The 26,049-nt window shown below is 35.7% G+C and overlaps 1 protein-coding gene across 6 annotated transcripts in view; it reads left to right on the top strand.

Annotated features, from left to right (window-relative positions):
* Positions 1-450: 450 nt before the first annotated feature.
* LOC131859680 (uncharacterized) overlaps positions 451-26,049 on the top strand; it is an 81,389-nt gene continuing 55,790 nt past the window's right edge. For 5 of the 6 annotated variants that reach the window (XM_059213718.1, XM_059213720.1, XM_059213721.1 and 2 more), the window contains exons 1-3: positions 451-568; positions 720-855; positions 2,975-3,057. In XM_059213718.1, coding sequence (XP_059069701.1) covers positions 524-568; positions 720-855; positions 2,975-3,057 — 264 coding nt within the window. In that variant the 5' untranslated portion in view covers positions 451-523. Of the gene's footprint in view, positions 569-719; positions 856-2,974; positions 3,232-26,049 lie in introns of those variants that run through there. The other variant, XR_009359286.1, reaches the window with a different exon arrangement.

Genomic DNA, 26,049 nt, shown 5'->3' with positions numbered 1-26,049 from the left:
TAAATCTAAATACACCTTTTAAATTTAGGTATCTATGTTGATGGGTTGCAGTCAAATCCCAAGAACGTCAACTTAGAATACAAGAATTCAAATTTAAATACATAGAACCCTATGGGAAAAAAAGATCATGGATTATAATCTTATCTAAGGTGAGCATATTTCTAAAAATTAGATTAGAAAAATTCTTGAGAGAATAATATGACACATTTTAAGTATAAAATAAATTCTAAATTTGAAAAAATAATATAACATATTTTAATTATAAAATAGTTTGACTTACAAATACGTCAAAACAGTTAAATTTTATGCTAAACATATCCAATATATATATATATATATTAAATAAAATAAAATAAAACAAATTAAGATGCACAATTTAAAAAAAACAAACAAAAAAGCAAATTTTACCGTTTAAACAAACGGACGCGCCACAATAAATATCATGGGATTTTGTCGAAGATGACATTTAAACCAAGTCCTCGTTTTCAGAGTCCCTCTGTTTCGGTATAGAGGGAAGGCCAGGATGAAGCGAATGAATCTCTGCATATTCAACCACTTGAAACTCAAGGTAATTCAGCACCATCTCCTCTCCGACTCTATGTATGTTCTTTTTCCAATAATTTTAACGTGGTAACCATTTCTTTTTATTTGAATTTCACTCAGGGTTATGGGATCTCAGTTTCCTTTTGTTTTTTTGGATTATTTAATGAATAAACCAGGTCCTTGTTTTCAGAGTCTCTCAATTTTGGTATAGAGGGAAGGCTAGGATGAAGCGAATGAAGGTTGCCTTGCAGATATTATCAGAGGAGTCGTCCTTGCCTTCATACGATGATATTCAACCACTTGAAACTCAAGGTAATTCGTCTCCATCTCCTCTCTGACTCTGTATATGTTCTTTTTTCAATAATTTTAACATTGTAAACATTTCTTTTTATTTTAATCTCACTAAGTCAGGGTTATGGGATCTCAGTTTCCTTTTTTTCTGTGGATTTTTTAATGAATACACTTCTAAATTCCAACACATTCTTACCCTGAAGCTCACCTGAATTTGAAATTTGATCTTACCCACGATAGCATCCCTGGACCACAGCCTGAAACATATAATCCTTCATATAAATTATAGGTCTCGTTTTGCATTAATTGAGGCAATTAACCATTATGATTTGAATCTTTAGTGACGAAATATTCGCGATTGTACAGATCAAATTTGAATCTATTCTACAATCATTGCACCACTACCTCCCTGCCTGTCTCGTAGGCATTCTATTGCAAACCCCAAAGTGTGTAGGGAAGCCCCTTTTGCCACATATGCAAAGGTGAGGCTCCTTTTATAGTTTGCAGGGTTGGAGTTATTCTTCCTGCAATTTGGAGTATTCTTGGGGTTGTTCAGATTGCTTGTGAGACTGGTGCGTATCACCTGCCCCATAGGCATGTTATTGTGAACTCTCAAGTGTGTGGGGAAGCCATAGTTTGCAGGGTTGTAGTTATTCTTCCTGCAATTTGGAGTATTATAGGGGTTGCGCAGATTGCTTGTGAGACTGGTGTGTATTAACTAGTGCTGCAAACTGGAGTGGAAATCTAGTGAGTGTCTAGAAGGCAGGGAAGTAACTTGGATGAGTGTAAGAAACATTGGGCATGCATTTGAAACCTGTCCTCAACATATCAAAATCACAAAGTCTGACTGGAGTGTGTCAAATTTTGAACCTAGGTCATGCTTTTATAATAAAATAACATTTAAACGAGATTACATGATCAGGTTGCTATATGTTCTTTACAACATCCAATCTGTCATTGTCCAAAATTAATCTGATGCCTAATTTGGATGGTTAAAATTTAAAGCAATGCAAAATCATTATCTGTTATACTAAAATTAACATCTATACAAGTTCACAGAGTCAAGTGACTGTAAATTCTGTAATAGAACAAGTGAAGATGGTTGAGTCTTTTGAGAAGAGTCACGCACTGCAGAGCTGCATGTGGCGGTACATTCAACTTTTTCTCATTTTAAGTGATAATTTGGGAAATTTTAATGGCTAATATTTTTTAGTTGTCTAGTTTTTATAAAGAAAACTTCCAAAAAGTATTTGTCAACTTAAAATAAGGTTTACTCCAATTCTTATCCATCTAATATCCGCTAAAACTTGCATAAACTGTATAGAATCTGAAGAAAATTGGAAAATATTTTAAAATTCTTTCCACAATTTTTATCTTCAATCCTTGTTCAACTTTTTTATAAAATGTAAAAGATTTTATGAAAATGGGGAAGTTTTTCTAATTGATTTTGTGATTGTTAGCTAGTTGCAAACTGTATGGTTCTTATGATTTGTAACTGATTTCTAAGCACGTTGCGTCTGAAGTCATTTACATCTTGCATCATTGTTCTTGTTAACCGATGAAGTCAAGACTCTCTTACATCTAGAGCCACAACTTGATCTGTTTTGATTAATCACTATTTACAGTAACAAATCAGGGCAGTTAGATATGTTCTCAACACAACAATTTGTTTAATATCAGATATTTTATTGCAGGGTATATTTTTCATTTTTCCTTGTTAGTTGTGATGGGCTGATTGATACATGTAACTGCCACACATCTAAAGCCATTTACCTCTTGGACCATTGCGACCGTTTATATATATATATCACAAACCACTAGGATGATAACTTGATTTGTCTTGATTAATCAGAATTTACTGTACTAAATCAGGGAAATTATATGTATTCTCAGCATAATGATTTGTTCAATACCTCTTTAGTTGTGATGGGCTGATTGCTACATGTTGCCATCTCACGTCTAAAGCCATTTACCTCTTGGACCATTGTGACCATTTTTATATATATCTATATATATATCACGAACTACTAGGACCATAACTTGATTTGTCTTGATTAATCAGAATTTACTGTAATAAATCAGGGAAATTATATGTATTATCAGCATAATGATTTGTTCAATACCGGTTATATTGTTGCAGGGTATTTTTTCATTTTCCTTTTTAGTTTTGCTGGCTTCTTCATTTACTCAACTCATCGTCAATCTCTGTCTCCTTGGGATGTGGTAAGTAGTAATCGATTTTGCTTTGCAGTTTGAAATAGGTGGATATTGATGTTTGAGAGGCAAGTCTTAGAACACGCCTGCCATTCATAAAGTTCTATGTCTACATCAAACTTGTTTAATCATGATTATTATGATAAAGTTTTCCCAAAGGTTAAATGAATGATTGTTTTTATATGTAGTTTTCTTTCTTCATAGTGTAGCCCCAATTTAGTTCCCATTTTTTTGAATGCCACAAAATCATGACTTATTAAATTTTTTTTCTTACTAGCTTTAATACATATTTTATGCATATCTTTGTGTAAACATTTTTGTAAAGTGCATTTTGATTCCAACTCTTGGTTACATGCTTAATATTTCTAAATTTGTGCTTAATGGTACTGCACTAGGACTTAAACTTGTATTTTTTCCTTTAAAGGAAGTAGGCTTCGGGGGCTAGTCCCTGGTTAAAGTGGTAGCATACTCCCTCTCTGAGGTGATAACATTTCTTGCAATGTTGGTGCCATTGTTTGTGTGCCTCTTGAGCTTGTGGCTGTTACTCGTGATATTTCTGATTTACATGTTGTTTACTACTGTAGCATATACCTATGATGGGACTTTGTTTCCCATTTTAACCTTTCGTCTCCTTTCCCTTCTATAGGATCATATAACATCTACTCTTCTAGTTTTGTTTCTAAAACTAAAATAGGGGAGGAATCTTCCTTCATTGACACGAATGCAATGATTTGTCAAAATGTTTGACTGCTGCTTCTTTTCTCCTATTAGGATTTTTTGTCCCTATTTCATTGAATGTTCTAAACTTTTTTTGGCCCAAGATACTAAAAATTTGATTGACATCCAATGGCATTCGCATGGCTATATGTTGGAGATATAGAAATCTAATATTGCAATATTTTCCATGTTTTTGTAATTTGCATTTTTTAAGGAATTTGGAGGGGAATTGGCCTTTGAAACTTTCAGTGGTTACTAAAGAGGAGAGTTGTTGGCTTCCTTCCACATATGACAAGGAGTTGTATGCCATTGTTCGAGTCTATATACAATGGAAGCACCATATTTTGTGGAGAAAGATTGTCATTACATAGACCACAAGGCTCTCCAATTCATATAGACACAATGGAATTTTTGTAATGATCAACATTAAAGGTGGTCCACCTACCTCGAGGATATTTCATCTCAGTATTCACCCCAAAAAGGTTATCATTGACAAAATTGCAGATTATTTGAGTTGACACTCCCAATCACAATTCTAAAAGTAGTGCTAGACTCTCATGGATGCTAGATAGTAGATTGGCCTCAATTATAAGATACTGATCTTGATTTTGTTGACATCTACAAAAGATAATAGATGATAGATAGGTGACTTGTCACAAATTGCAAGACAAAATCCTTTGTGACATGGGGCACATATGTGTCCCTATTGAGAAACAAAAAACAATGATTTGGGAAGAGCAATACAGCTATTGCAAGACACTTTGGGAGAGAGAAGACAATTGCTATACTTTAAAAGTATTTCTACTAGCCAAAGTTGCATCTTGTACGTTCAATCTTGCACAAGTTGTGTTGTTGCAAATCCTACAAATTAGAAAAAGGATTGCATGCACCTCTTTCAAAACTTGACAAGTCTTGGCACTTGGCTCCATGGATTTCATGTTAGGCCTTTCTATGACCAAAAAATGGCCATGATTGTGTTTATGTGGTGGTTGATAGATTCTCAAAAATAACCATCATGTAGCTTATAAGAAAGGGGTTTTTGCAAAAGACATTAATTGACAAGCTTTTGTTTGAGAATGTTTGGGTCCATATTGATCCGTTCTAGGCTATTATTTTTGATAGGGATAGAAGGTTCTTCAACAAATTCTAGTTAGCAATACGGGTCATGATGCACACCGAGTTGATGAAGTCAATTTCATTTCATCCTTAGGTAGATGAATATTCTAAGGTGGCGAATTGCATTGATCATTCACATTTTTTGGATGTATCATTTAAAATATCACTCCACATGTGATGAGAGTTTGCACTATGTTCAACATGTTATTAAATTTTGTACTGGACAGGGGCTTCTCAAATCATTAATTAACACACCCCAAATAAACACTTATTTGTTTTGAAGTTGCTTCCTTGAGTCTGAATTACAATCTGATTTTTTTTTTCTTTCAATCGATTGCAAACAGACTGAAACAATGTGTCTAATTTAGAATTTGATCCAAAAATAATTTGTCTTACATGCAATTCTTCAATTGGACATTTTAAACCAAAATAAAACAAGTCTGAGTGAATAATCACAGATCGTACCCGCTAAAGATAGTCTCTAAATCTCCAAAAAAAGCTTATCCTAAAGACAGGGATTGGCTTTCTTCTAAAACATGATACATCTAATTAATAAATAAATCCTTAAATTTGGTTTCCTAAAAATATTTTTAGACTACTACAGAAGTAATGCATAAAACATAATCTTCTTTTATTGAATGCACCAGAAGTTTCAGTGAACTGTAGAATGGAGTAAAATGTCTTTGTCAACAATTGTTGTCATCTTCAGCTACATGTCATTTTCTGCAGCAACTGAAATATTCTCATTAGCAATAATCTGACTTCATCAACATCAATAGTTCATCTTAATTAACTTTTGTTGTTTGACATAAAATTTTCCTACATTTTCCCTCTTGACTTCAAATCCCTGTATTTGCAACTTCTCTTCAAACCTATACGTGTTCTCTTTCCTAGCTCTTTAGTCCTAAAATTTGCCCATTAGTCTATTTCTGAATTTCAACTTTCTTCTCTTGCACAAACTTTCTTACATAATGATGCTTTAGTTTGATATGTTTTGCCCTTGCATGAAAAATTGAAATTTTGCTTAACTATATTTCTCCACCATTGCCACAAAATGTCACTGTAGGATTTTTTTCATCTCCTAGATCCTCCAAAAATCTTTTCAACTAATTTGCTTGTGTACATGTTGCTGGTAATGCAACATATTTTTCCTCTCTATCTAATAATTCACTTTATTCCTTGTATTTGAACTTCATGTAGGCAATCCACTTCTTAGTATAAAACAATATCTAGATGTGCACTTTTTATCATTTGATGATTTTCCCAACCTGCATTCGAACAGCTAAACAAGTTTGAATTGTCAACTGAATGATGATGTAGTCCATGATCCTTTGTTCCTTTCACATACCTTAGTATTCTCTTTGCTGCTTGTAACGCCTTTTTGCAGGTTCACTCATATACCCTGAAACTGATGACGCGAACATAATATTGTTGTGACGTTTTCACACATCGCCCCATTGCAAATGGGGACCCATGTTTTTTGCTTTTTAGGGTTTGTTTTCTAGGTCTTTTAGGGTTTTGTTAGTTAGCCTTTGCATTTTGAGTGTCGCCCAGGTGATCACATGGATAAGCAAGTCCGGCTTGAGTGATGTCTTGATCCTGAAATTTGGCTAAGTCTGGAATGTCCTGAAATTTGGGCTAAGTCTGAAAGTCTTGATCCTGAAATTTGGCTGAGTCTGGAATGTCCTGATCCTGAAATTTGACTAAGTCTGGAAACTGAAAAACCTCAAAAAACTAGATTTTGCAATATAACTCCTGGAGGTCTGAAACCACTCTCAAACATCCTGAAAATATATATGGAATATAACTTAAAGTATAAGTGACATAGTTCTTATACTTAAATGTTATATTCCATTAAAATTGTCCTGATAGAGAGTTCGAAAAGTCAAATTTCGCTCCTGACCTTCACTGAGGATCTAGAGCGAAAAGCGCTCCTGTCCCTCTCCAAGGGTCCAAGGCGAATCGCTCGTCCCTCACCAAGGGTCCAGAGCGAAAAAGCTTAGTGGAGTCATTCTTGACCTTGTTTGGACAAATTGAGACATCAAAGGCATGATGGAGGACAAAATGAACGTGATAGAGCATCCAGACTTGATTAAGGACGATGAAATGATGGAGTATTTGTCTAGAAAGGTAAATTCGCTCCTGTCCCTCACCAAGGGACCAGAGCGATTTTATTCATATACACATTTTTAGACCTTGTTTGGACTCGAACTTTTATTCATGGCGTGTAAAGAGATGATATTTTCCTCAGCGAAGGAAATTTGAAGTGAAAAGTAAAAAGATTTGGCCCTGAGAGCAAAAATCGCTCCTGTCCCTCACTAAAGGACCGGAGCTTGAATTCCAATTTCGCATTATCCTTGCAAGATTTAAGTGGTTTCGCGATTTGAGGAGGTCAAGGGAAGTATGTTTTGCCCGTTGAATATAACTTAAGTACGCCACAATGAAGAAAATCGGCCTAAGTAACAAGTTCGCCCCTGTCCCTCACCAAGGGACCAAGGTGACTGGCTAGGGTGCTCCTGTCCCTCTCCAAGGGACCAGAGCGATTTTCCCTCAAGACAAGTTTTGGGCGAAGGTGAAGTGAGTTTTGAGTTTGAGGCAAATGAAACAAGGTGTAACCACTCTATTGAAGATAATTTTGAAGATTGCAAGACGCCAAGTAAGCCCATATTTGCCTAGGCGCTCCTGTCCCTCTCCCAGGGACCAGAGCGATTTCTTCCTAAGACAAATTTCCCACCAAGTTGAAGCGAGTTTCATGTCAAAGATAAGTGAAGGGGAACATAATGAATCCGTTGAAGACAAATTTGAAAGTTGGTAAAGCGCAAATGAGCTTATAAGTGCAAATTCGCTCCTGTCCTTCTGTCAAGGACCAGGGCGAAATATAGAATATCAAGTCTTTTCCTTCAAGATTGGGCGGATCCAAGACAAGACGCATGATGGAGATGATGTTTGGAACGCCTCAAAGAAGAGCAAAGTTGCAAGGACCATGAAAAATGATGAAATTACCCAAGTTCGCTCCTGTCCCTCACTAAGGGACCAGAGCGAAATAGTCAAGTATGCTTAAATTTTGAATGCCACTTCCTTTTCAAACGTTCAAGAAGGAGTAAGGGACACTATTTTACGCTTTGAAGACAATTGGAGGTCGATATGATCAAGGATTAGCACAAGGAGCAAAAGTTCGCTCCTGTCCTTCAGACAAGGACCAGGGCGATATTCATTGAAACAATCATTTCTTTCAAAAAACCATATCAAGGCGAAGTCATGCAAGGTCCGAAATGTCATTAGAAAGGTGATGAACAAGGAGTTAATATTAAAAGTTGACAATTTTGAGCTAAAAATACAAAGTTCGCTCCTGTCCCTCACCAAGGGACCAGGGCGAAAATCACTCAAATATCAAATTTGCCTTGCAAGGGACAAGTTAAGTATGCGTAGAATGAATGGATGAAGTTATTTCTTGCCTTGTTACGTAAGTTGGCAATTAAAATGATCAAGGATCAAGGAGAAAAGCAAAGTTCGCTCCTGTCCCTCACCAAGGGACCAGGGCGAAAATGGTCTAAGAGACATTCATTCGAAAGATTGAATAAGATCAAGCTCAAGGTTCCCAATTAAAATGCCAATTTGGACGTAAGGGAAGTGACTTTGAACGTAAAAGGCGAGAAATTCAAGAACAAAATGCTAAAGCGCTCCTGTCCCTCTGCCAGGGACCAGAGCGATGAGGTTAATATTCATTATTCTTCCCATGTCTAGGCGCCAACATCATTTTCAAATTGCATTAAATGCTAAATTTCGATGAACCTTGATATTTTTAATTAAAATTGGCATTTAATGGGTGCGCACAAGGCATTTAATTAATTAATTATTAATTTAATTAAATAAGAGGGAGAGCGCTTGGGTTTTATTTTTATATTTATACAAAAGTCGGCCTCCTTTTATTTTAATTTTTTGTTATTATTTGCCTTATTTTCAAGTCGGCCTAGAGGTAATTAAAGAGGTGAGCGCTTATATAAGGAGGGTACTTTGAAGCATTTCAAATCATCATTTAATCATTTATTTGCATGCGATTTTGGAAGACAAGGAAAAGTGCGAAATTTCCATCCAAGGAAGAGTGCGATTTGGAAGAGCAATTTGAGGAGCGAATTTCTACCAGGAGTGGAGACTAAGAAGGGCGAAATTCATATTGAAGGCTATGGGAGAGGCGTATTTCTTGCTAGATTGGAGGATAAATTCTAGATGTTTTGAAGGTATTTGAAGGCGAATTTCCAGATCTTGAAGAAGCTAGTGGAAGATGGAGTTCTTTTCCAAGCTAAAGGGGGCGCATTTTGCTAAAGGGAGTCTTGATCTACATTCTGCCTAGCGAATTCTCCTATTTTTGCATCATTTTTTAGAATTAATTCCCAAGTGGAGGTATGGCGTAATCACCTTGGCACCATTTTTGAAGATTTAAATTTTGCTTTGAAAATCCTAAATTAGGAAATGATAACTCAAGATTTATCATGAAGTTTCCTAATTAAAGTCTTGAATCTTCCTTTTAAAGATTAATTTTTAGATTTCAAGATATATTACTAATTTTGAAATGTCGTGTAGGTATCAAGATGGCGACTCCAAGCTCGAAAGATCTACAAGTCGGAAGACTCTCCTCAAGGAAAATCAAGCCGGATCAAGGACGATTAAGCAAGGACAAGGATGACCTTCTTCGATCCAGCCTAGCAAGGACAAGGGCGACCTCCTCCAGCCTAGCATCGACAAGGACGACCTTCTTCGATCCAGCATCATCAAGATAAGGGCGACCTCTTCTAATCCAGTATTCCAAGGCGAGGTACATCAATCATCCTACACATCAAGGACACAAGAAGTCAGAACAAGGGTTCGTTGAAGAAGCAAATAATTTCAGAAGAGTTAATTAAAGATAGCTTCTCAACAACATCAAGTTGAATATTTACCAAGTTACAAGTGTCAGACGAGGTGGCATCCTAGTCATCACTTCTCCAGTCAGTGTGGTCCACCTCAGCATGTCCAGATTCAATGTACCTAACTCATGGAAGGTGGCACAAACTCCGATGTACCTACCCTAGCTATCCATTGGTGGAATTTTCTAGAGAGGACATGTGTCCAAGCAATACAATTTTATCATTGGTCAAGCATTAAATGTTATGTAATGGTTGTAACAAACCCTAATTAGGGTTTTCATTGTAAAATCTTGGCCATTGATCTCGAATTGATCTAAGCCATCAAATTGTATTGAGGGCACTATATAAGCCTTGGCATTTCATTTGTAAAGGTAATTAGCAGTTAGATAATAGTTAGAGAGTTGAAAATAGTTAGAAGATAGAAATAGAATAGTAACTAGAGTAGAGTAGAGAGAGAAGGCAAAGATTGTTGCCAAGATGTTGTTGTAAAAGACTTGTAACTTCATTAAAGAAATGGTGAAATTTATGGGTTGATTCGACAATTTGCATGGTCTTTATACTTCTCGTATTTGATTTCATGTTATTAGATGAGTGGAAGAAATGTGCTTGATTGATGGTGGAATTCGTACATCCATACTACTAGCAGTTTGTTGATTGCAGACTTGCCTTGCGTAGTCAACTGGAATCATTCAGCTTAAGCTTAACTTCAATCGTCGCTTCTTCATTGATATGCATCAACCTGATGGTGTCTATGCCTGCAGTGATGATTTGAACATCATAAAGCTTCCCTTCGAAGATCGCACTAGCCTTGTGGAGATGGTCCTGCGATGTCAAAACAAGACCTAGTTAGAGTTTCATCAAAGATCAATCATTGCTCCTACATTCTTAGTATTAGGATTAGATCCTCTCTTCGCCCTCATCTTTTTTCCTTTTTTCAAGTCAAAGTTAGTAAAATCCTGTGTCCAGCAATATTCAAAGCAAATCAGAAGTTCAGGCATCAAATGTAAGTCCCCTTGTGATTCCAGCAAATCACATCATACCACAGAGAGCTTATCCACACGTAGAGACCCTACATACAAGAACCTTGAAGTCATCTTGATTGATCCTTTTTCGCGATATCTTCAGCAATCAGAGGCTTTACTCAAGAGAGGATAAGGTACCTTTAGGTATTTTATTCTGTGTTTGATAGTGTACAAAATACACGTCAACAAATATCTAGCCTTGTAACTATCAAATACATTAATCTTACAACAATACTTTTTTAATTCCTTTCATCTACCTTCGGTGACCCATCTTCTTTCATCAATTATTCTCCATGTGCAAGTGGTGCATCAACTCCATTACAATCTAATATATTAAAATGTCTTAAATATATCTCGCACATACTTAGCTTGACAAATAAAGACCTTACCATGAGATTAAGATACTTTTCATGCCAATAGAATATTGCATCAGTCCTAAATCAATTATTTCAAATTCTTTCATCATCGCCTCTTTGAAATCTTTCTTCATCTTGTTTGGTCTTCCTAGCTAATTTAGATCATCAACAGTTAGACAAACATATATTGTATCATAACCTTCCTTATTGAAATATAGTGTGGACTCATTCTTGCTGCTTGTTACATATCCAATCGCTAAAAACTGTGTATCGATTCTTGAATACCATGCACATGGTGCTTGTTTCAAGACCATAGATTGCTTTCTTCAACTTGTAAACATAATCTTCTTTCCCTTCTTCAAATCCTTGTGGCTGATCCATATACACTTCCTTTCTATTGTATTCTTTCAAAAATGCACTTTGTACAATAGGTAGTGTACTTTCCACCCTTTTCATGCTACCAATAATATCAATCTTATAATGTCATGACTTGCAGCATTTGGAGAGGTCTCTTCATAGTATATAGACTCTATAGCATATCCTCTTTTGCAACCAACTAGCTTTGTATCTTTCAATTGTCCACATTCTTTGCTTCTAGCACGCTTCTTCCTAATTCTATTAATGTTCTTTTCTTACTTTCTGTCACATGAATTTGTTGTAGTGTATAAGGTGTTATTAACTATCTTGATTCCATTTTTTGCACAAAATTCATTAAATTCTTCCTAACAAAATTCAGCTCTCAATTAGTTCTTCAATAGTTTGTGTCTTTCACTTTCTTTTGCTACCCAACCCTTAAAAACATTTTGAAGGCTTTAAAAGCAAGTATTACTCTTTAAAAAATAAACCCATACATATTATGCTTGCCTTGGACATGGGACCACACAAATTTGAATGAATAAGTTCCAAGGACTGACTTGCTCTCCAAACACTTTTGAAAAACTTGACTCTATGGTGTCTTCGAAGTGCATGACCCTTACACACTTCCTTTTTTCTTGTTTGAATCTTTTGTAACCTATCTACCATATTTCTTTTATGCAACATATGTAATCTGGAGTGTCCCACCCTGTTTGCTACTTTTTTTTTTTTTGCCCTTTACACACTAAGTTATTTTGTCAAACAGTTTGCTTGCAATCTTGTAAATCAATGGAAATGCGTAACTTGATGTACACATTGTAAATCAATTTTGCATCAATATTCATTGTTGGTGTTGGAAATAAGCCACACCCGGACCGACAATGGACTGGTCAAAGAGGGGCCAGTAGCTCAGTGGTAGAGCACTCCAGCAGTGTATGGAAGGTCTTAGGTTCGGATCCTAGATGGTCCATGTCTCAACATGGTATCAGAGCCAGGTCCAGGCTAGGAGCCCCAAGCACACGAGAGGTGTGGCTTAAGGGGGGGTGTTGGTGTTGGAAATAAGCCACACCTGGACCGACGATGGACTGGTCCAAGAGGGGCCAGTAGCTCAGTGGCAGAGCACTCCAGCAGCGTATGGAAGGTCCTAGGTTCGAGTCCTATCTGGTCCATGTCTCAACATTCATTAACAATCTGAACAGTAATATAACATAAAGCAGCAGAAAATAAACTTGACATCCTGATCTTTATTTCTTGTAGAAATAGTTCTACGCACTCCTGCACAGATTATGGATTTATACCCTTTACTACCAAAAACAATACCCACAACTGCAAGAAGATTTCATAATAGAAAAACAAGTATATAGCTGGAAATTGATGATAATGTGCACAGGTTCTTAACAAATTACTCCCAGCAACCTTCATCCTCTCAACTTATAAGTATGCAAGTATCAAACTGTAAAGGAATATTTATTGCTTCAGAATTACAGAAACCACTTCTCCGAATGAAGTTGCTGCACACAGCTCTGTCAAACTGTCATGTGCAAGTAAGGCAAGTTTCCACGATTCATTCTAAGGTTATTTTGTCTTTTATTCTCCTTTGTCTTTGCACTTTGATTCGTCCAACTTCAGATTATAATCGCGCACAATTTATTTCTTTCTGCTTTGTCTTTACCTGCAATACGAGTTTGTCCTGTTTTTCGTCTTTTTCTGATTTTTGTCTTAATCTGATTTTTCGTCTTTTTCTATTTTTTGACTTCATCAAAATCAGAGATTAGGGGAGAGGGTCCTATATGCGTGCACCCTAACTTTGTGCTTCTCAAAATCCTATGGATATTTCAAATTTTTCTTAATTTTGTACAGCAGTTGACTTGTCAAGTCTTCTACTTAAAAAAATCATTTCAAGTCCACATGACCAAATATGATGCAACATCAGCATGCATTTTTGTGAAGGTGTCCAAAATGGTCCCAAATTGTGATAAGACCAATAGGTATGCACTAAGTTATGTCTACTTGTGCACTGATGTGGCATATCATGATTGGTAATTTTTCGAATTTTAGAGGTACTTTTTTGGGGATAAGCATTGACATGATATTTTTAGGGCACCACTATTGGTCCCATTTTGTTCAACTACCATAGCATGTATTGGATCCCTCTCATCTATTGGTCCCTCTCCCCTATCTGAATATTGTCTTTATCCTCTCTTTACCTTGAAAGCTGATGTGGCGCTAGAGACAAACCTAGTTTGTCTTATTCAGAATAATAACTTCTTCTCCCTCATGTCTCCATAAAATGCCAAATATTCTGCACGTCTCAAGGAAAGAGTCATGCTTGGTTTAAAGGAGCAGTATCAAGCTATTGCTAGAACAAGAATGAAGTCCCAATCTCTCTAAAAATACCATGTCAAAGGACATAGTAGCCTTATGCCTGATAAGGGATCACTTTAATATAAGATACCACCAAACAAAATAAGAATAAACCATGCCAAGGAATGTGGGAAATCCACATCAGGAATGGAGATAGAATTTCAAAACCAAGAGATATAATAAAACCCTTGCCAATAAACGAAGTAAACCCACACCAAGAAGATGTGGAAAATGTTGCCTCTGAAACCTCTAAAAGTCTATGTCAAAATCTTTCCTACAATCCAGTCACTTAAAGAAGCCAGACAAGAAAACTCAAGTCTGAAAGCAATGTAAAATACCTGTAAGATATTTCCAACAAATACCAGCTAGGGTAAATCTTCCACCACCGAAACTGATTTCCAAAAGAGGGTTTTTGTTCTCCAAAGGCTTGAGATGAACCACGTTCGATCTCTTGAACTAAGCATAGTTTCTTCTTTTCAATGACGAGAAAAATCAGAAAATAATAAATTTCAACATAATTAAAATGAAGGCTAAAAGTCCAATGTATAAAATAATAACCTGTGCCCTTTTTTAATATTTCACTCATCTCTCCTCAAGTGGATGTCAACCATATATGCTTATAAAATATCATTTAAATCTTTATTTTCTTTTCACTTTAAAAGGCCACATAAAATGACGTTAAAATATTATTGTAACTCCTTAGCTTTGATGTCCACTTTATTCACTTAAGTGATAAAGTAACTTTTTAAAAATATTTAAGTGAAATAATAAAATATTATTTCCCAGCCATAGGAAATTTGTTAATTCTTGAAACTGAAGACTCTGCACTCTATAGCTGAAGGGAAACTGAAACTGTGACCAGTTGACAAATATCAATATTAGAAGCTGCAACAAAAGTGTATCAACTTTACCAATATCAACAACTACATCAGGTGTTATCACAAGCATTTTCCAAGTGCAGGGCAATCTCATTCTTCTAACATATGCATCCACAACTTGGTATAACAATCCGTATCACAACACCAGTATCGAGAAGTCATAAAAATGTAGTACTAAGGCACACTTTAGCAGCAACACAATGCATCACTTAAATTGAAGAAACAACACAATTCTACTCTGTAACATCAACTCCCCCTCTTGTCAATTACAACCACTCTTTATGGAAAATTTTTGCAGCTGAGTTTCATGTATATCAGAATTAATGATTGTCATGTAATAGACCTGTTACCCATTTTCTTTCTCCAGCTCATCAGGTGGAGCTGGTCAAGTTTTATGGTTTTAAAGAGACATGTTTGTTGTTTGTGTTTTGCCAAGAGATACTATAGAATGCTAAAAAGAGTTCCAAGTAAATGCAAGTGTTCACAACCAATCAAGAACCATACAACATTGCATATTTGAAAAAACATTTTTCTTTATTCATAAATGTTAAATGAGATGCTCCCACACAAGCCGTGGGAATGACTACCTATGATGCATTATACAAGAAAATGATGCATGTAAAAATAAAATATAAACAAAGATAAGGGATTTGTCATTGCCTCGTAATGACGAACCCCCCTCAGTTGAGTAGCTTCATATCCAACTCCTTTGCAGAGGTCCCCTGCTGCTCCAAGTGTCTGCAAGAAGATAAGAGAATTGCATTAGAGCTCGGGATACCATATCCTTGCATATACATCATCAATACATGCACAATCCGCTCCTACAATGCATTATACCAGTCCAATCATTGTACGTATCAGAAACAACAAGAAACATATCTGAAAATTCATAGTTTTTGTCTAACAATTGCGTCCAATGTGCATATACAGGTAAAGTTTTATCGCTGATTACTTCAATTAAATATCTGCATGTGGGAAAAATGGGCTCCCACGAGGGTTGAGCTCAGCATGTATGACATTAGGGACAGATTATCATGACATCAGTGAAACAATCCTTACCCGTCTCCTACGGTGGACACAATAAAGGAGTACATGTCGCTCATGGCATTAGGCTGATAAGAACATGAGAGTCCTAAATGTCATCACCAACATACTATCATAAGCGAGGGGCACTCATTCACGGAGACCATCGCACAAGAGAGTTAAGGAAGATTGCATGATCATCGCGATAGTTGTAGATGGGAAGGAAAGCTCATCATTTAATATGTCAGTATCAGAGAGATGCCATTACAGTGTTCCAGAAGGTTACATTTCTAGAGGTCAAGGCCAATAACAACAAATAAAATCTTTGTCAAAAAGTAGCAGTCAATTTTTATAGTCAAACAACAGTAAGATAAAGAGGTTACAGTGCAGTCAAAGGGTAGCACCAGCAGCCTTTTAAAATAAAATACAGTCATACATGCTTTCAAGTACAGTCATGGTAAAGCTTTATATATCAGCCCAATGATAGAAGCGAGACATTTAAGGAGGCTCAGTAAAATGACAGCCGTGATAGCATTCACTATAAATATGGAAAACATAGTTGCAACCCCAAGGATATCAAGAGCAGAGACTTCATTCTTATTACATAAGTTCAGGGGTATCATGCTAGGTGGAACTGGAAGCATAAGCAGATGGTATACGGTACATTTTAGTACTTCCTAGAGACAGAGCAGCTAGACCATACTTATATCTTACAAAGTGCAAGGGTTTCAACTTTTAACTCGAAACAATTTTTCCAGAATAACCTCAGAATTATGGCATGCAGAAAATCAGAATACATTTCAGTCATAACAGTTAAACCATTTTCAGAAAGCTTTCAGAAAGGGTTTCTTTTTGATAAAATCAAAATGTCAAATTCAAGATATATGCCCCTGAAGAAGCCTTTAATGGCGGAGGTGTGCAGAATAGTATCATAAAATAGCAGCATGGCGTCCAACAACAAATCAAAGGAAAAATTGCAGCTACAGTTTTCAGAATATATATCTTTTAACGCCCAGTTTTCAGAAAATGAATGATTTTGTAAACAGTTTCAAGCATAGTACAAATTTAGAAAAGCAAAGGGAGGGTTTACAACTTTTTCCACCATTTTCAGTCCTCCTTTCTCTTTGAAATGCCTAAAAAAAATCGAATTGCTATGTAAGCAGCTCAGGTTGCTATAGGTTTGTTCATGCTTTGAAAGAAATATCTCAGTGATAGGATGCGTGGAGAGCAGTCAAAGCCTACAAATGCAGTCCTACAAGTGCTCTTCAACCAAGATACAGTTACAGTGGCATCTCTAAATTGACCTTCAATAATAGTCACTTTCAAGGCATGGAAAATAAACAACAGTGGTTCAAAAAGAAGTCTGAGCCAAAATATCATATGTGAAAGAACAGATCAAGCACACGCACAACTGTTACTTGCATCCCCTTCAGGCATGTTGACAAACAATAAAAAGAGTGCATCAAAGAATGGTGAGCACAGTGATAGCCTAAGAAATATTTAAGGAAAGAGAACATTTGCAAACATGTTATGGTCAGCATTACAAAATGGAGGAGTGCATCATACGGAATAAGTAGTTAGTGATCTATAAGCAGTCATAAAGTTATCAACTGCAATAGAACCACAACAATATTTGCTATAAAAATAATTAGGATTTACAAGGATAAGGAACATGTGTATGGCAGATTTTACAGGATCCGAGGTAAACTTTTGCCAAAATGAGAAGTTTCAAAAGAATGTCATACAGCTACGTCTTTTTTGCAATCAACTGTTAGTAGTTCAAGAATATTGTCAGTATCTTTGAGTGGCGAGATAATACAGATTTCCAGTAAGGTTTACGAAATGGAGAACTACTTGAGTGGAATTCCTTTCATACCGATGCATTATATTCAAATATTAAGAATACATTTTGTTAGCTTCCAGCAGATGATATGTCAATTCAAAGTTAGCTATCAATTTAATTATGCAAACAATAGTGCAAAGATTCTGATAGGCTAGAGGATGGTGTTTTAATTGTGAACGTGGAAGGGGAAAATGCCATTGAAAAGAGATCAACGTTTTCACCCACATTTACCAGTAAATTTGAAGAAAATCGAATTGAAATGCCTTAGAAATATGCACCTGAAGTGGTTGATGGCAGAGAAAAATCCTGCAAACTTCCCTCTTGATGGCTAGTTCTTTCACTTCCGTGTTTTCAAAACCATTCAAAATAATTTTCAAATTTTCCTCATGATAGTGCTTCAAATCAGAAGGTGAAAACATAGAAAATATGCATAAAATCAGTTAAAGATCGTGGCTTTTGTGACCTAGAATAGCCTTCATCTCAAAATAAAATTCGAAATCCTAGTTTTCACGACTTACCAGGCTGTTTGCATGCCAAAGATGTATTTCGATCTGCCCAGAATCAATGAAAGACTCTCCGAATTTTTCTAGAAAATCACCTATGGCGACACCCAACACCGAATTTCAACAAGTTGCAGATCATTTCGACCTCCAAACCCTCATGGCGGCCACTTCAGTTTCCAGCAGAAAGAAGAAATATCGAAAAGATGAGGAATGGAGCAGATTTTAGGGTTCTTTTTCCCTAAATATGTGTCAAATTACTAAGGCATTTTATTTTGCCTTATTTTATTTTCTTCTCTCCTAAAGCTCCAAATACCACGCAAAATGGCCTAAGGGGTCGATGAAATGAGTTTCATCCCCCTTCTCTAGCTTTATTAAGTGACTTATTTTTATCACTTAATATTGATTTTCAATGTAAATATATATTAAGTGATAAAAATAAGTCACTTAATAATATGGCTCTTTTGAAGATTGGGCATAGGTTTTTTTTTAAATCAAAATGAATACATATTTATTAAAGTGGTCTAAATTTATCTACTTAATAGCTTTGTTTCATCCCATTTTTATATTTAAAGTAAAAAATATAATAAATATGATAAGGAAAATATTTATTAAAGTGATAAATAAATAAAACACTTTATTAAATATATTTTCTAATTACATTTATTATTTAATAAATAAAAATAATGAAACTACTTATTAAAGTGATTTAATTTATTTATCACTTTAATAAATAACTTTATTATTTTTATGTTATTAAATCTCGACTTTAAATATAAAAAAGGAATTAAACAAATGTTTAATTTAGTAAATTTTAAAATCACTTTATGAGATTTATTTTCATTTATTAGGCAGGTCAAGATATTTCTTGCATTAATGAAGGCTTGCAGGCCTGTTTGGGGATATTTTTGAGTCATTTATGATGTAATTAAGAGCTTTTATGGTAGCAACATGGGTTGGCTTGACTTTGGTTCAAGTGTGTTCCCTTTCAGACCTGTTTGAGGGCCTGAAAAGTGGATTTTTTGGTTCTGCTCGCCCAAGAGGAGGTGGAATTTATTATTCATTATCTGCTTTTTGGAAAGCATATATGCTACCCTCCTCCTTCTTTGTAAAGGTTCTTACTTGTTCATTTTTTTGGGCAGACTGTAATTTTTAAGAGTTCTCTCTGCAGAAAATGAATGATTTTGTAACACATTTTCAGGAATAGTACAAATTGGTGGTACCTTTTGTAGCAATAATAAGTTCTTTCCTTCCCATTTTCTTCTATTCTTGTGGGTCCTTGTTGTTTAGTGCAGTTTCTTGTGAGTTTTCTTGTCCTTGGAGCTGTATCTTTTCATTTTGGTGCCTTTATGTAGGGGAATAATCATTTGCAGGTTATAAGTTGTTTGTTAGTAGTTATCAGTTTTTGGATTGTGAAAGTTTTTTCTTTCCTCCTAGGACTGTGGTTATCTAGCCTCCTTATAAATTACTGATGCAAAGGTTTATCTTTTTCTGGGTTGTGAAAGAGAGTTTTATTACTGTCATATTGTGTATCACTCTTTCTTACTTTTAAGTTCTTCATCATATCGCTTTGGTGCATCACCTTAGGTTTAGATTTTAGTTTCATATGTTCTCTTCCTCACTCTTTTCCTTGAAGAAATTGTTAGTTTAGGTGAAGAATTTGAAAAGAACCAGCTTACTCTGGAGGTCCACTTCAGTCTTTAGGTCACCCACAACCTTGAAGTGTTCCCATGTTTCAATAGGCAGTTGAAGTTCACAGCTTTAACAGAGGGTGCAAGGCTTTATTGATAACAAGACCTCTGAACCCTCCCTTTTCTTGCATAGGACTGCTCCTTGTACAACCATTATAGTCTCTTTAAGTCTTCAACCACCTTCAAGAGCATTTGCAATCTTTTTTTTCCTAATTCATATTTGCAATCCTATATTAATAAACAAACCTTCAAAAAGCTTTTTAGTAGACATGGTTAGAGCCCTTGCGTTACTTTTTTCAAGGTTCGCCAACCAACATGGAGATAACTTTGTAGTGTTGATAGTTCTGACTGAAAGAAATAGTTTGTTTTGTGGCTGGTAAGGGCTTTCACTGTGTCTAACCTTCTTGGATCTGCTCTTTGCTTACACCATTTTCATAGTTAACAGTCATGATTTGCATTACAAAAGCTCTTCACACTTGCCATATATCCCCTTGAAATATGTTTTGAAGTTTCTTTATCTCTTGGGAAAACTCACACAATGCCAAACATGTTCCTTGACAATCTGTTTATGACTGTCCCTCCACCTATGACTGTGCATATTTGTCTTCAATTGACAACCCTTGCCGTAATCCATTCAGAAACCAAACCTGTAGTCTCTAAACTAAATATCATTATGATGTTTTTCTTGGCATGCTTGACTGATCTTTCATTTTCTGCTATCTTCTTTTGCAAAAGACTGTCACTCATTGAGTTGTCTGCTCATATGGCCCTGATTTTGCCCAAGTGATTGTCCTTGAATACTGTCATGTCTTTGGTATATCTTCTGTTCATCCATGAATAGCAGTACTAATAACTTCCATGAATAATATTATGGACTGTCCTGCACTTCATGTCATTGTTGATTTTTCATAAGGTTGTAAACTCTGCTTTTCTAACTCCGGATGACACTCAAGAATCATGCATAATATAGGTTTGCCATCCCTTCTTGCAAGATCTGCTTCTTCAGGAACTGCTACAATGGTAAAAACTCATCCTCTATCCTTAATGGCCTGTTATCTCTCTATTCACTGCTTTTTGCTTTCTTTTGCCCTCTAGCATGTCATAGTTGACTTAATGGAGCTGCCTAGAATTTCTTTATTTCTCTATTTAAAATATGAGCAAGTCATGAGATCATCTTCTATTAAGAAAGAGCTAAAGCAGCTGCAATGGTATGATCAGTGCTCTTCCATGTGAAAATGTTCAACACTGTTTGCTGAAGCTTTTCTTGCTCTGTACCTGACCTATCTATCTGTTAGTGCATGATAGCTTCGGTCAGATAAATGATTGAATGAGAGATAAATGAAGTCTCTCATTCAATCATTTATCATATCGATAACCATGATAAAACCTTCAAGCAATGAATTCCTCTTTGATAGCCATTCTACATTTGCATATAAACAACCTATTTATAATCATACTATGTATTTTGTTTATGTTCATCGATCTAATAAGTCTTGTATTTAGATGTATATCGATTAACATAAATAATGATAAATAAATGATTAATGAAAACACCGATTAATATATATCGGGTGGCAATATAACAAAGGTCACCTTTAGTTATTGGGTGTTAGCCTACACCGATAGTTATCGGTTGTTAAGGCTAACACACCGATAACTATCGGCTGTTAGCATTAAGCAAACACCGATAGACATCGGCTGTAGTACTACTCCCACACCGATTGGCATTAACGTTGAACATGCATTTGTTTAGTATAAACAAAGAGGCACGATCAAGTAATGTCTTGATCGGTCATGACCGATCAAGGCATTGCTTGACCGTGCCCCATTTGTTATATACTTATATTGAGTGGCATTTGTGAGATAGGACATAGAAAATATTAAATGCTCCTCTCACCTGCCACAAACAAGAAGATAGTTAGATATATACATTCACGCAATAATAAATACAACAAAATTAGTTAATAGAATATAACTTGCATATTGAATGTAAATTGAACATCATTTACATGGTATCAGAGCTAGGTTAAATCCAACCTAAGGCTGTTCAATTTTACGTAAAATTCAAATCAAGTATATATTCAACATCACAATCCTATCAATGGCTAGCGCTATCAGATTTGAAGATAGAGTTGCAGGAGGTGACGACTTCTCTGCATGGAAATTCAGAATTCAAATGATTCTAAAAGATAACAAAGTTGAATCATTTGTAAAGACTGAAACTAAAGAACCTGAGATTGAACCTGATCAAGCAATTTGGAGAGAAGGAAATGATAAGGCTATCAAAATAATAGTTTATGGGGTAAGGAACAATATTATGCCCATTATAAAGAAACACGAAACAACCTTCAACATGTTCAAAGCACTTGAAGACGCTTTTGAGATATCCAATGCCAGTAGAACCTTGGCTCTAAAAAGAGAGATAAATCATATAACCATGATAAAAGGAGAATCAGTCAATGCCTACTTCATGCGGATATCTACCTTAAGGGATGAACTAGCAACCCTTGGATATGAGATCCAAAGCAAAGAATTAACCCTCATTGCTTTAGATGGGTTGCCTAGTATCTGGGAAACGTTCGTCGAAGGCATCAGTGCAAGGGATAACTTTCCAAAATTCGATAGGCTAAAGGCTGACTATCTCCAAGAGGAATCAAGGCAAAACAAGAAAGGAATCAAACAAAAGAATATAGATGAAGATCTTCAAGTTCTAACTACGAACTCAGACAGAAAGGGCAAGAAGAAGCAATTCAGGAAGAGAAAAGGTCGTCACAGCAAGAACTCTTTCAAGAAGGACCTCTCTCAAATTCAGTGTTACAGATGTGACAAATTTGGGCACTATGTTGCCAAATGTCCAGAAAAAGCTAAACAAGCCACATTTGCCAAAACAGGAAAATCGAAAAGGGAAGAGGACTCCGAGAAGTATGTACTCTATTCAACACTCACAAATCAAGCATCAAACAAAGTGAACTTCCGTGTGATCGACAGTGGCTCATCCAGACACATCACAGGATTCAGAGAAGTACTAGACTTCATGAAAGAGGAGAATGATGAAGAGGTAACCATCGGAGATGACTCCACACACCCTTTCAAAGGAGTTGGAAACTGCATCATCAAACTAAAGTCAGGTGTATCATTACAACTTAGAGGAGTGCTATATGTTCCAGGCATTAAGAGGAATCTTGTCTCAATATCAGCACTGGAGGACAATGGATACAAAGTGACCTTCATGGACAACAAAGTGTTGGCTTGGCCAAAGAACTCATTTATCAAGAAAGCTAATACAATTGGTAAAGACAAGGCTACTTATATGAGCTATGCACAGAGCCCAACTTAGCTCTACTTCATGAAACTACAGATGCCAATGAAATCTGGCATAGAAGACTAGGCCACTTAAATTTTAGAGCTTTATCATCAATGGGAGACCTTGTCACAGGTCTACCTAAGCTAAAGCAATATCATTCAAGGGCATGCACATGATGTGCCCTAGGTAAAATGCTAAGGGTGCTTTTCAGAGTAGTACTAGGAAAACAAGTAAAATTTTAGAGTTAGTTCATTCTGATGTATGTGGACCTATGTCTGTAAATTCATTGGGGGGATTATAGTGAACACTTGTATGGGGACATTATAAGGTGACGATCTTATAATGTCCAAACCAGTTATCATGTTGGATCTCTGGTGTGTCATGGATGTGCCATGATTGTGTTGTGATAAAACATTTGTATAAAGTGTTAGTGCACATATCACAACTTGGATAAGGTGAGAAATTAGTCTTTCTCATATGATTATCCTTAAGTATTGCGTGTGTAGGCAATACTGATATGACATGCTTAGGTGATATCCTATCAATCACAAGATTGATGTGATGAACTTCAATATCACTTGTTTAGGTGATACTTCATACCATATGATTAGGTGGTATGATTTCCCATGAATGTCAAATGATTACTATCAATTGAATTGTGATGCTTGAATATATTGTCTACATTCATCTTACCTAGCTAAGAGGTAGTGTTAATGCATGATAGCTTCCGTAAGATAAATGATTGAATGAGAGATAAATGAAGTCTCTCATTCAATCATTTATCATATCGATAACCATGATAAAACCTTCAAGCAATTAATTCCTCTTTGATAGCCATTCTACATTTGTATATAAACAACCTATTGATAATCATACTATGTATTTTGTTTATGTTCATCGATCTAATAAATCTTGTATTTAGATGTATATCGATTAACATAAATAATGATAAATAATTGATTAATGAAAACACCGATTAATATATAAACAACCTATTGATAATCATACTATGTATTTTGTTTATGTTCATCGATCTAATAAATCTTGTATTTAGATGTATATCGATTAACATAAATAATGATAAATAATTGATTAATGAAAACACCGATTAATATATATCGGGTTGCATATAATATATCGGGTGGGTATGTAACAAAGGTCACCGATAGTTATTGGGTGTTAGCCTACACCGATAGTTATCGGTTGTTAAGGCTAACACACCGATAACTATCGGCTGTTAGCATTAAGCAAACACCGATAGACATCGGTTGTAATACTACCCCCACACCGATTGGCATTAACGTTGAACATGCATTTGTTTAGTATAAACAAAGAAGCACGATCAAGTAATGTCTTGATCGGGGCATTGCTTGACCGTGCCCCATTTGTTATATACTTATATTGAGTGGCATTCGTGAGATAGGACATAGAAAATATTAAATGCTCCTCTCACCTGCCACAAACAAGAAGATAGTTAGATATATACATTAAGGCAATAATAAATACAACATAATTAGTTAATAGAATATAACTTGCATATTGAATGTAAATTGAACATCATTTACACTATCAACATTGCCTTTACAATCTGATCAAGGATTGGTAGTGTCCACTGTTACAGGACCTTATAAGAGATTTCATAATGGGTTTAAAATTTATTAGACAATCACAACATTGCTAGCATGCTCATTAAGAACAATTTAGGTGCTTCTTCTAGGTCTTGCATTGTCCTAGGTTTTCTAGGCTAACAAAAAATCTGAATATCCTTCATATTTGTTCTCTTCATTAAGACCTGTTTCCACAGTCCCTTTATAGTATTCAGTAACTGTTAAGCCATTGATGCATTTTCTTTTATTTGGCCACTCAAATTCCATTTTTTCCAATGAGTTTCCTATAGTAGATTACCCTGTTGTACTCCACATTTGACACCCACCTGCAGTTAGCTCTAACCTTTCATCACTGACTTCTTCAAGCATCTGCAATTCTCGTTGCCTTTTTATTTACTCCCAAAAAGCCCATAAACTCCATTGATGATAGAAAATCAGGATCAGAACTAACATCATACCCAATCTCACTTGCTTTCATGTGAAACTCCTTGTATCTGCGAGTAACTGACACTACTAATAAATGATACTCTGCTCTTGGTATGGATAAAAAATCAGTACTTACCATTCTGACTTTTGTGCCGAAATACTGTCACCTTTGGTTGTATATCCATAAACAAACTTTTAAGATAGCTCTTCCACTAGTATGTCAAGGGTCTTTGTCTTCTCATGCTCATTAACAAGTTTTGTTGCTGCCCAGATGACCTCAAAGCTCTCAGATTCCTTATTCACACTTAAGATCATGTTTCAATGTTTCAAGCTTCAATGGCTTTTCCAGAATTTTTAAAAAATGCATGATTAAGTTCTGTGCAAGTAATCTAGCTATTCAAAGACATCATTGCCCTATGGTTTGTATACAATCTTATCAACGAAACCTTAATTCTAAATTTGAACTGAGCTTTTCAAAATTCCTTTCAACTGATACCTGAGTTTAAAACCCCTTCATATGTCACACATTAATGGCTATAAATAGCATTTCATAATAAGAAAAGAGTTTCCTAAATGAAAACTTCTAAGCTGTCATATTTTAAAACTCCATGTGCATGTTGATGATTAGTTTTTAAACGTGCTTCTCAGAAAATCCTCCTTCCATCCTCATGCAAACTTGAAGCCTCAAACTGTTCCTCAACCGCCTCATTCACACATAGGCCACCATTATAGCTCTTTTGTTGTTCTTTGCTGTGATAAGCAAGATGAAACCATAAATGTACTTATCCAAACTAGACACAAACAACTTTTGAAACGTGAGGAGACGTGACTCTCTCTTCCTCATGCAACATAGGCATAGAGTTCATGCACGCGGGTTTTAATACTTTTGACAACAT

This window comes from Cryptomeria japonica, chromosome 10 (assembly GCF_030272615.1).
Source record: "Cryptomeria japonica chromosome 10, Sugi_1.0, whole genome shotgun sequence".
Taxonomy (NCBI): Eukaryota; Viridiplantae; Streptophyta; class Pinopsida; order Cupressales; family Cupressaceae; genus Cryptomeria; species Cryptomeria japonica.
The sequence above is the reverse complement of the archived record's forward strand: the minus strand, read 5'-3'. Positions and strand labels throughout refer to the sequence as shown.